At 47.0% G+C, this 12928-nt stretch overlaps 1 protein-coding gene across 1 annotated transcript in view; it reads right to left on the reverse strand.

Annotated features, from left to right (window-relative positions):
- SLC9A1 (solute carrier family 9 member A1) overlaps positions 1-12928 on the reverse strand; it is a 490915-nt gene that overhangs the window by 21431 nt on the left and 456556 nt on the right. The window contains exon 9 of the mRNA XM_069622885.1: positions 5305-5419. Within this exon, the coding sequence (XP_069478986.1) occupies positions 5305-5419 (115 nt within the window). The remainder of the gene's footprint in view (positions 1-5304; positions 5420-12928) is intronic.

The raw sequence follows: 12928 nt of genomic DNA on the forward strand, positions 1-12928 counted from the left end.
ATTCCATATACTCAACGATCCAGACATGGATGGCAGAAAACTGGTTGTGCCTCAATGGCGAGAAAACCAAACTTCTGCTAATTTGATCACCTGCCACCCTCAGCAAATTGGACAAACAATACAGCTCTTCATGACTGATAACATGCCAATCGCTGTATCTCAGGCTGTCAAGACACGGGGTGTATACCTGGACTACAACCTATACATGATCAGGCAGGTTAATGCTATTGCTTCCACATACCACGCCAAATTGCTCAACGCAGCGAGACCTTTTTTGTCTGAACAGAACTGCCTCACCATTGCTAGAGTAATAATTGGATCTCGGTTGGACTACTGCAATGCCCTATTCTTAGGGAAGTCAGTCAAAAACATTTCCAAACTCCAGACGGTCCAAAACAATGCCCTCAGGGCCACCACTGGCATTTCCAAGAGGGGCCATGTATGTGAGACCAGGAGGCAGGCCCACTGGCTTCCCGTGAAAGAGAGGATCATCTTTAAAACTCTCGCTCTAACACATAAATGCATCCATAACCAGGCACCTGTTTACCTGTCTCAAAGAATAGTTAAGCCCATCTCAGCTAGACCCATCACATCGGCATACACTAACCGAATATCCACCCCCAAGACCCAGAGAGTTCGTGCAGGAGGCTCCAGCTTCCCCACTTTGGCTGCAACCCATTGGAACACTCTACCGTCCTACATTAGAAGCAATGACTCCCGCATTGCCTTTCGAAAAGTGATAAAAACTTTGCTGTTTGTATAAAATACACTATGGTCGCTGAGGACAAACCAAGGATCCCCCTCAGGCTGCACGTGCTGACTATCTGTAATGAAACCTCAAGGGCTGCAGTATTACACTCCAACATGTAACCACTCTGTAATTATCTTACTATGCTCACCTTGTTCTGTAACCCTGCTCTAAGTTTTCCTTCCTAATCCTCCGTTGTATGTATCCTACAAAATTTCTCACTGTTGATAAAGCTTACTGTAACCCTGATCCAAGCTTTCTTGATATGTAACTAAGACACCTTCATGCAACAGCGCCTCTAAGCCTTTGGGCTTTTCGTGCGCTTTACAAATCCAAAAAGTAAAATAAATAAAATATATACATACATACATATAATGCTTAGGTATGTTTCCGCACTCAGCTGATGCAATTCATCAGTGTCATGTTGCCCTCTGCTGTCCAAATGGCAAAGTGCACCTCTGTGTGCCCTTCCACTGCAACAGCTCTCATTCTATCAAACAGAATGAGCACTGTTCTATGCAGTCACCTTCACATTCAACTATCGCAAACATTCAGAATATCATCAAGTTACTTCTTTTCACCCCCACTTCTCTTCAAACAGGGCACAGCAGTTCCAGCGTCAAGGAACAGTTAATTACTGGCTCAACGTTGCTGTCTCTAAAGAGCAAAACACTGTAGGATGAATGCCCCCTCACGAGCTAAAACTGAAAGTAGGTGCTGCAATTATGCTACGACGCAATCTTATGCCATCACAGGGACTCTGCAATGGCACAAGGGTGACAAAGATGCATCTACAAAGACATCATAGAACATGGTTGCACAACATACAGCCCGCGGGCTATTTGCGGCCCACCATGCCATTTTGTCCGGCCCGCCAGCAACAAAGACATTCCTAATGGAGGGCGGCCCGCAAGCAGCATCGGCCGCCTTCCATTAGGAAAAGTCTTTGTTGTCTTCCGGGCCGGACAAAACACTAGCCCTCACTGGCTCAGGGCACACGAACCACATAGCTCCTACGAGCCACGTAGTGTGTGTGTGTGTGTGCTGCACCAATGGAGGGCCAGCACTACGGCTGACGTGGCCAGTAAGGGTTGATGCCAGAATGCAATTCAGCCTTGCCACGCCAGCCGTAGTACCGGACCTCGCCAGCGTTCCAACTAGCCTGCCTTCCAGCACGTCGTCCGGTAAGTACAGATTTTTTTTGGGGAGGTATGTGTGTGTGTCTTTGTGCTGCTTGTATGTTGTGAGGCGGGCGTGGGGTGTCTGCCGGGTCTGCCTGAATGTGTGTGTGTGCAAGTGCAGTGTGTGTTGAGATGCGGAGGTGGTCAGGTCTGCCTGAATGTGTTGTTGTTGTGTGCACGTTCAGTGTATGTTGAGATGCAGGTGTGGGGGGGTCCGGGTCTGTATGCGTGCATGCTTGTGAGTTTGTTTGGCGAGTTGGGGGGGGGGGGGGGTTCAGGTCTGTATTGATGCATGGTGTATGTTTGCGAGTTTGTATGGCGAGTTGGGGGTGGGGGTCTGTGTGGGTGCATGGTGTATGTTTGTGAGTTTGTGTGCTGAGTTGGGGGTTCGGGTATGTAAGGGTGTATTGGTGTATGCTTGCGAGTTTGTGTGCCGAGTTGGGGTGGGGGGTTTGGGTCTATATGGGTGCATGGTGTATGCTTGTGAGTTTGTGTGCTGAGTTGGGGGTTGGGTGCAGGTCTGTATGGGTGCTTGAGGGGTGGGTGTCTTGGGGCATAGTGTTTGCCCCACGGCATCCACCCCTCATGCAGTGTTTGCATGAGGGGTGGATGCCATGGGGCACAGTGTTTGGTGAGGGGTGGGGGCCGTGGGGCATAGTGTTTGGTTGAGGGGTGGGGCATAGTGTCGCACTCCAAAAGTGAACCCAAAAATAAAGCTAAAACAGGCACAGTTAGGAGATGTACATCCTTTGCTTTATGTGGAAACCTGACTCAACGAAGGCCATACTCCTCTTGGGCAATCCCAACAGCAAAGTATAGCAGTCCAAAATAATGGAATGTCAAATCAAGTGTCAATAAAATATATATAATTTAATTAAACAGACGATATGCAATAACTAAAGAGAAATAAATGATAACAATGGAAAATGTGTTGTACAAAATGTAAGTTTGAAATACAAATAAAAATCATTACACCTCAAAAACATTCTTTTTCCATGTGTAATAAACATTGGGAGTTGAAAAAGCCTCATGCCACGCCACGCCCCACCGTGCCTACTGCCCCACCCACATTTACTTTTCGGCCCACAATAGCCATCATGTAAGGTACTTTCGGCCCTCTGTCAAAATCAGTTGTGCACCCCTTTCATAGAGGGCCGTGTAATCCGTGGAACTATAATCTTCTTATACCGCGCATACCTCTCATTCCATCTGATACAAATACGTCTTTCAAATTAAAAAGAAGACCGTTACCTATACATTTCGTCTTTTCAATATCCATGAATAAGTCACAGGGGCCAACGCGCCCTTCCTGGAAGTGATCATTGGTAATACCGATATTTAAGAAGAGGGACAGAAGTGACCCTATGAATTACTGACCGGTATTGACCTTCAAGATCTGCTAGATAGTGACTAATAGTTTATGAACAAATCACCAATATTTTGGTTAGCACAGTTGTAAAGGAATAAAATATACTGAGAAGCGTGCAGTAAATAGCAGAAATCTCAGGGTTTTTCATTTTCAAATGTAGGCAGGCCCAAGGGTAAGGTTTACAGACGCCAAGTATCCTCTCCTCCTTGTAGTCTCTGTAAAACAGAGCTCACACATTCTCTCCACACAACGCAAGACCACTGCCCACTAAATGCAGATTTTCATAGTTGGTGCAAGGCTACCAAGACTCATGATGACAACCCTCTTTTCGGAATTTCTTTGCATGGGCACCATGAAGCATCGGATTTTTTAGTGCCCATGCACGTTGAATTACAAACATTCAGACAATTTCAAGCTGTGCAGTCTCAGCGAAACCAGAGCTCCCAAGTTTGCTGTGGCCATGTGTGAGAAGACTATCCAGTTCTGTTCTTCCTTATAATTCTGGGATTTGTAATATATTTCCCATTTGAAATTTAGGAAAACTACAAGTCCCGAAATCTAAATGGGGAAAAACAGGCATTGCACAAGGCCACAGGAAACGAGTCTGATCAAACAATTTTATTTGTATTTTAATTATTAAAACGCAGACATTCAAGAGCAGCAGAGCCCTGCACAGGATGTGGGTAGCTAGCATTTGAGTTTGCATCGCAACAGGAGCACAGTACGCCAAGTTGCCGTTTGTGAGCCAGTCTATGCATCCATTGTGATTACTACTTGGCCGGGTATTATTGAAAAAGCCACATTCTAAGATTTGCGAAAATAGAGAATTGTGGGGCATTCCAAGCCGTTACACGGATTGAATTCTAGGGTGTGTGATAAAAGAAGCATTCTGTGTCAGAATCGCATAACAGGCGGTGTTGAGATCATCATTTTATTCTTACACTAGACCAAAAAAAATGTAATGTATTTAGAATTTTAAATCTACAGCAAGTGAGATGGGGCAAGTAAATATCCCTCAACGGAAGTGTGCACAGCAGCACCTCCATTTTCTGGAGATCGGCAGCCCGTACGAGTTCAGCAGGTTGAGCGCTCGCTGCTGCGATCTGTGTGCGATCTGCAGGTTGCAGGTTCAAATCCCGGCTAGGCCACCTAAACCTTTCATCCTTTCGAGGTTGATAAATGAGTATCAACTTCAGTTGGGTGATATTGTATGTAAATATGTTCTATGTAAAGCGCTTTGGTGAAAGCGCTTTATAAATAACATTATGAGCAAACTGTCCTCCTTTGAGCCTTTGCAAATTAAGGTTCGAAGATTCAAGTACTAAAATACAACAATGGACAAAATACTATGCAACTTCCCAAATAAAGTGTCCAGGTGAGGGAATGGGGTAAAACAAGCGGCCCCCAGTTTAAATGATTTTTGAACAAAAGGAATTTGGGGGTCAGTAAGCGGAAAAGGAGGCGTTGAAGCAAGCATGTAGAGGGGGGTCATGGTGGTGTCTCCCAGCCTTTCCCTGCTTCATTACTATAAACACAGAAAGGGACGAGACGGAGAACAGATTGGAGACGAGGGAGGTAAAAGAGCGATCAGTGGGCGGACAAAGCAATTTAAAGAAAACAGTTAAAACATTTGGAATTTGTATTTGCATCACTATTGTACGTAATTGGAAAAATACACAAAGCAAGATTTTCAAACTTTTTGGCAATAAATATATATAACCCCTTCAGGGTGCTCCTGTGACCTCTGAAAGTTGGAAAAAAGCGCAGTGTCACAATGAGGCACAGGTATGAGCAACTGGAGCACAGCACCCTCTGCCCCTCCCCTCCGCTGGCACATCACCCTCTGCCCTCCCCTGTTGGCACCGCACAATTTAACCCTCCCCCGCTGGTGCCGCACCCGCCGACGCTCCCCCCACTGCACCATCCGACGCTCACCCCGCTGGCGTCACCCTCTCTGATCCTGACCCCGCTGGCGCAGCACCCTCTGCCCCTCTCCACATGCTCACCCTTTGGCGTGTTTTCTGTAGATTGGTGCGCAGGATTTTGCGGATCTCCTCTTCCTTGCCCTTGGAGAGGGCTGGGATGAAGCGTTCCACAGCTTTGGGCTTCGGCTGGATGTTCCTGTGTGAGAAGGATGCAGAATTAACAGGAGAGAGGGTGCACTGTAACCCACTGCAGATAAACTGCAAGTCAGGAGAGGGACAGAGCAAGATGGAAGACAAGTCAGACTTTACTCGGACTCACTGATTTGTAAGTGCCTGCATTGGCTCTCCGTGGGCCTCTGGGAACTGGACAGATTATCAAAGAGGAAGTTTAAACACAATAAAACTCTGCTGGGGGCAGCTTTTATGTGTCTAGACAAATCCCAAGCAGGAGCCCAAGTGCAAAGCATGACAGCCCACATACAAACACCAGGCACACACTGCATGGCAGTCATCTCAGGCACCAAAAAAGGAGCACTTTTGCTGGTCTTCAGATGCTTCTTTCCCATCTTTTTTTTATGATATGGCTTATAATTAAAACCATTGACAACGACAAGCAATCAACAATGTACAATTAAATTCATGCACGATTAATCAAGGAATTGAACAATTATGATCACATCATAAAACTATAAAAAAAGAATCCCTGTAACGTCATTCAATATTAATGCATTCCATAAAAATAAAAAATACAACTAACTCCATCCAATAAAGTGCTCTGTACCAAAGTGCTAAGCTAAGTAAAATACCTAAATTTGAATGTCTATCCGCTCAAAAGTTTTAGACAAGACTTTTCCCACTTTTTATTTATGAATTAACGAAAGATGGTGGCTCACCTCCTTCTGATCTTACAATTCCCAGTCGACAACCCGGTACCACGCCAGTCATGCACAACCTTAATCCATCCATGCAACTTCTCCAGCAAGTCCCCCGGCAAACTTGCCCGTTACACATCAAACCTGTCTTTCCACCTCCCAACACACTCACTCACTTACCCATAGCCAGTCTGTCACAAAACCCCCTCGACACTGGGCCGCAAACATGTTTCTAATCTAGATGGACACCCATTGCTCCAGCCACTGCTCCACAAACCACTCCCCAGCCAAGGGAGTATCCAGCATTGCATAAGTGGGGGGGGGGGGTGGTATGCAAATGGGGGGCTTTGCAGGATATGTAAAAAGAACCGCCCCCAATAATGCACCTTGGAAAATTCATGCTAAACTGGCACACAATAGTTCCTGCCATCCCCCATATGACGACTTGACTCCGTACCCTCTCCCAGAAACATTCCGACAAGAGTGGGGCATGGAGCAGTGTACTCCTGCTCTGCATCTGGCTCTACCTTTATTGGAGCTGCAGTGCAGTCAACGGACTGGTGTGGGACACCGCTGGCTCCTGCTACGCCCCCCATTGTGCATGGTGGGTGCAGAAAACGAGCATACGGCCACACTGCTGTCCATGTCCTGATGCAGAGCGCTGTTCTACAGGCAGGCTGAGCAGGAGCATGCAACTACACTGCTGTCCCGAACAGGAAGCCCAGAAAAAAAAGTCATGCCACAGTAAGAAAGGGCTAAACTGGCTGCCCCAAAATGCCAGTCTAGCCAAGTAATAATGCATACCATGCTTAAACGATATTACATGGGTGGTGGACAGGGGTCCATTACCTGGCCAGGTAATGCCCAAAGCCCATAGTTACAGGTCTGAGCAAAGCAGCACGATGTACCGGGGTACTAATAGTTTTTAAGTTGCCAAACTGCAACTTTCACACACAAACAAAAGATGGCGGCCATGGATCAGAAGGACGGGACGTTACATAGTCCCTTCTCCCTATCCATGGTGGCCTTGCTGACGTGGTGCTGTCCCAGGAACAATACTGTTCTCGGCACAGCCAACACACAAGGAGCAAGAAGGTAAGTGGGGGACGGGTGCCCAATTGGGTTTAAAGGGGGGGAGGGGTCGGGTTGGGGCTAGGATGCTGGAAAGCATGGCTGGGCACTTACCAGTAAACACCGCTCTGAGGCAGCTCGGAGCGGGGGCTTTACCATCTGGTAAAGCCCCCGCTCCGAGCCTCCTCATTGGCTGGGAGGCTGCCACACCTCCCTCTTCAGGTACTAATTGGTTTTAAACCAAGTATGGTATGCGTTATTACTTGGCTAGAGTGGCCTTTGGGGCAGCCAGTCTAGCCCTTTCTTACTGTGGCATGAGGTTTAGTCTTTTTTTTTTAGTATTTCTAATCTTTATAATTTGCATATAGCATTAAACAGAACATAAGTATAGTCTCAAACAGCAATTACAATAAATCAAGTAAAAATCTTAAGGGAATAACGAGAATTTGTCCTGTACATTCTCACGAAATTGCTCAATTAATTGCCCTCAAACTACTGAGCCCATACCTTGTTATTAAATGGAAACAAAAAAAAAAATACGATCAGCCACACTACACACCATTCAGACACACACACACACAAAAACACACCCATATTTAAACTCATTATCCCTATACCCACCACATTTTCAAGTCTCAGCTATAAGCGAGATTCAATTTCAGCTGTACATTTCATTAAATGGTCCCTACATTTCCAAGTAATCACCTTCATGTGTCTGCTTTCGCATCATGAACTTCTCATAGCGAGACAATGTCTGCAGATCCAACAACCAACTATCTACCGACTGTTTCTTCCTTGATTTCCAAACTCTTAGAATCTATTTTGCAGTCACTACCAGCACTTTATCAATCCAAGCCCCATAACTTTTAGCCACATCGCATCTTCCGTATCCTGCAAGCAAAATCACTGCACATGCTGACCTGGGAAACATACCCAGGATCGCATCCATTCTGTCAAGAACCTCTCCCCGAAAGTCAGTCACTCTAGGGCATGCCTAAAGCGTATGTAGCAATGTTCCGCCCCTTTGACCACAGCCCCAACAGGAAGCCACATTCGTCATGCCCAATTTAAACATCCGCTCTGGGGTCCAACACAGACGAAACAGAATTCTCGGACAGTTGTACCGTAGATGAAAGTCCATTTTAGATCTCGTTTCCACTCGCAACAAATGATCCCATTCCTTAACCGAGACCCCCCCATACGCCCAATTCGCCCATCCATGGCTGCCTTCTCTCAGGATGCTATAAAAGTTTTTATCTGGGCATCTAGATGGCCAGAAAATAACGGCATCAAGCCTCAGAGTTAATAAAATGGATGCATTCATAATTATGTATTTCATTCAAGGGAACTAAATGGTTAGATCTTGCACTTACATATTTGGACTCATTTAGTTTTATATAGAAATATTTCCTATTTCAGTCTATTTTTTGACTGTTCATTTAATAAACCTTATAAAGCAGGTTTTAGCCCGTTTAATGCAAGACACCCCATCTGCTAGACCACTCCTTTGGTGACATGGGCCACACGCCTTTTAAAGGTTCCTTGGGTACCTGTGATTCTTGGGTCACACAGGTCACATTTTAGGCTCCGCACCAAAGTACTGTTTGGTGACTTTTTAGGACTCTCCCTTCATCGATTTCGCATCCCACTGAAAGGAGATACAGTGGGCATTTTAAGGGTGGAGTGAGTCTCGGAAACCTTAAATTTTTTATGTGTATTTATTTAAAAATATACACATTAAAACCATCAATGCGATGAGGATCCTACTGAAAAATAGAACTACAGACTGAAAAAGCTCGATTGATTCATTGTTTATTGGTATAGCGCCTATGCACAATGTGCTTCAAAGCGCTTCAAGGAGGGAGGGAACATGGAAAAATACAGTTACATTCTTACAGGTCCTTGCAAAAAATCAGAAGGTGAGAATAACTATCAAATCATACCAGATAGTACAAGTGCATGGAATAATAAGGGAGAGGAGAGGAAAAGGGAGAACAATACTAGCAGTAACATTACTATGCCTGACGACAATTGTTGCAGTGCAAGTGTGACAAGAGGAGGGGGAGGAGGGGAGAAGGGGAGAGGAGAGGTACAAACAATTGAACTAACTTGAAGGGTCAGCGACAGATCAAGGTAGTGCTAGGGAGGGAGTGGGAGGAGAAAAACAAGGAGGCAAAAAAGGAGGACAGACAAGTTCATAACAGAGGTCAAGGGACGATGAGAAGAGTAAGTGCTTAGATAAAACAAAAGGTGAGAGAGGGGGAGGGCAAGACAGTAATTTAAGCGCCTGCCTCCTACAGCTATGTCTGACGAAAATTGGGGTAGTGCCTAACTCACAACAGGAAGGGGGAAGGAGAGGAAGGAGGGGAGGAGGCTGCAAAAGACAGGCAACTCCAATTACTATGCCCGACGGCAACTGGGGTAGTGCTAGAGGTTTACAGAGGGGCGGGCAGGGAGGAGAAGGAGGGGAGGAGAGGTGGAGGGAAGGAGAAGAGGGGAGAGGGGCAAGAGTGCAAGCAGGAAAGGGGTGAGACGGGAGAGGGAACCTCATGGGGGCAGGGAGAGGGTGGGAGGTGGACAATAAGAGAAAACAGGGGGGCAAGCGGTGAGGAGAGGGCTATGAAGAAGGGAGGAGTGAAGAGTCAAGGGGGATAAACAGAGTGACTAGGGGGTAAGACCTAGACACACTAGCGAGGGGCAGGGGGGACTCAGGCACACTAGTGAGGGGCAGAGGCGTACCTTGGTAGACAGGGCCTTCAATGTGGGCCTTAGGTGGTGTGGCTGGCTCCCAGTTTTCAGCCATTGGCTAAAAAACCATGGCAGCCAATGGGAGGGGGCGGGGGAGGGGCTGGCCCACAACAGAACACTTTCAATAAAGTAAAAACGACGGCCATATTAGAAGGCCTCAAAGCATGGTGGCAGCATACGGCAGAAAACATGATGATAAAGTACCCAAGTGGGTTCTGCACAAAGCGCGCCGTGCTGGCAACGCCGAGCCAAGGAGTGGCAAGCACGATAAAAAGGTGCAATTTAAAGGCAAATCATGGATTACACGCCGTGATTAAAGTACAGTCCGCAATATGTCCATCCTTACCCCCAGCAATGCGCGACTTGATGGGGAGTCCTGCGCGTTGATGTCCGGTGCTGGGGAGCAGAGGGAGGGGGCTCCATCAAGGGTGAGGGAAGGCAGGAAGCTCACAAGAACACCCAGAACGCCCGAGCTACAGGAACCCCACCCTTCTCAGCACGGAGGTGAAGGCACTTGTTAAGCGGCTTCACTTCAACACTACAGCTAAGTCAATGCTTAGTCTGGGATGCTGAGGAAAACCCTTATTGATATATTTTTAGGTCCAGTTCATGTACTCTGGATGACAACCCTTATATAACACCCCTCTCTTAGAATCCCCCTGACCCCACTGAGCCAAGAAGTAGGTCTGTTTTGCAAATTTAAAAGGTTTATTTGAGAAATATAACAATATATATCTATCACACTTTTATAATAAATTAATATTGGATATCACACTTAAAATATGACAGTGATCAACAATGGATAACGTTCTACTGGTAATCTGATTTGGGTTACTTGGAAGTAGTATAGAGGATGAGGTAGCGGAAATGCTTTATGGTTTCAAGAAAATGCAAGGTGGAATAAATGCAGTACAGAAAATAAGCTGATATGATTTCAACCAACAACAATGTAATCACTTTTTCTCTGGCAATTCACCCCCCCCCTATGCAATGTAAGAAATGGAAGGAGATGGAAAGAGGAGCACACAGTTCTCAGGAATGCAATCAAATACAATACAAAATTCAGTTCCCCCCCAGCAAGCTTAGAGGAAACAGGTAGAAGTTAGAAACACAAGCCCAAAATGCTTTTAAATGTGATGGCAATGGATGGGAAAATGTGCTAACTGATTTTAATTCCCTCTAGAGATTCAGGGTGAGTGAGAGATGCTTGTTGGTATTAGTTCAGGCTCACTTTAGCAATGCTCTATGAGTTATTACCAGGTTGCAAACGGATTTTAACAAAGGAAGGAATGGAGCTGCTATTTTGACAAGTGGAGAAATTGAGCCAAAATCGCAAATCGCAGTAAATTTCGCGAGTGCGTAAATCGCGATTGCAGAAAAAGTATAGGGAGTAGGAAGTCGGTTCTAGCCCAAACGGTTCCAGAGATATGGACAATTTAATAAAGGTAGATTTTCGGATTTAAAGTAAAACTCAAAATGACAGGTGACAGCTTGTTATTGCAACCATTTTTGGGATTAAGAAAATGAATTCCCCACAGTTCTGAGTTGCTTTTTGGCAATCAGCATTGCCATTCCCAATGGTTTCAGGCTACTGTGTGTAGCCCAATGGTGGTTTTAGGCAGTGCCCTCCTGTGCTCACAACATAGGCAAAAATGGGTGGGAGCCTATTCTTCATGTTTTCCCTGTGCACTCTCTGGGGAGTTCTGGCCATCATGATGTTTTCCATGCCAGTACTGCACAGTTTTATGGTAGGGCTTGGATGCATGGGTAAAAACATCCCCCACACTGCTGCTTGTTAATGAACAACAGTCCAAGTTGCAACGCGCCCGATCACCCCCTTCCAGCCACCACCAAGCCCTGACCTCCTATCGCAGTCTCTCTCGCTTCTCTGCCCGATTTGCCCAGCACAGGGGCACTGTTGAGCAGCCAACAAGTATGGCCGCATAGCTACCGAGCTCCGATCCACAGCGCAACATTGTACATCATGGTGGCGGCTACAAAGCTTCTACAACCACAAATCTGCGAGCAAGTGCAGGCGAACTGTTGGCAAGAACCTAGCAGAAGTGTCGGGCGCTGGGAACCCTGCTCCGCTGAGCCCCAACTGGTTGGGTCTGGAGGCCGGCCCAGCGGAGTGAGGGACCCGCTGCGGGCCTCCTTGGAAGACAGAAGAGGTGCGAAGACCACCCAGCGTACTCTGGGGCCAGGCTCCTCCCGCCCTCTGGCAGGCCCTCCCACAACACAAGACCTGACAGCGGGCACCAGGTGTTGATGCAGAGGTGGCGTGGCTGACTTCTGCAGTTATGGCGTGCAGGGAATTGCGGCTTCTCCTGCGAACAGAACCCTCCTACTGCCCCCGGGGGACCACCTGTGCCCAGTACCCCCGGACTGGGAGGAGGAGGAGGAGCCAGGGTGGTGCGCTGCAGGACCGGGCGGGCGGCCACCTCCATTGACAGTCCCACTCCAGAGCCCCGGTGACACCTGACGTAACATTTGGGGAGAGTTAGGAGTACCCCGGAGGAAGTGTGGTGCGGCTGACATCGGTGAGTAGTGCCGGGGAGGTGAAGGAACAAGTTACTTATCTGTAGCTGTTCTCCAGCATGGGTCTGGCATGGACTCACATGCTCATGAATATTCCCCGTCGTCAGGCCGGGAATCCTCGGTATAGAAAAAAAAAATCAGTATAAGTTTCGTTTCTGACCTGTCTTTCTTAGTAGTAACCAATCACTGGACTTTGGGTCATACTGCCCCCAGCCAATGACTGCCCTCTCCCTAAGCCCCACCTCTGGCAGCCATCCTCAGAATTGGTAGCACGTCAAGTGGCAGTATGACCAAGTCAAGAGCCGCAGAGGGGTAGGCGGAAGGGTTCGCATGTGAATCCATGCAGACCCATGCTGGAGAACAACAGTTGCAGGTAAGTAACTTGTTCCTTCTCCAGCATGGGGTCTGGCATGGATTCACATGCTCATGAATAAGAGAATACATAGCAGTACACACATGCACAACCACGGGAGGTG

The sequence above is a fragment of the Ambystoma mexicanum genome, chromosome 11, assembly GCF_040938575.1.
Source record: "Ambystoma mexicanum isolate Mex_15411 chromosome 11, UKY_AmexF1_1, whole genome shotgun sequence".
In the NCBI taxonomy this organism is placed as follows: domain Eukaryota; kingdom Metazoa; phylum Chordata; class Amphibia; order Caudata; family Ambystomatidae; genus Ambystoma; species Ambystoma mexicanum.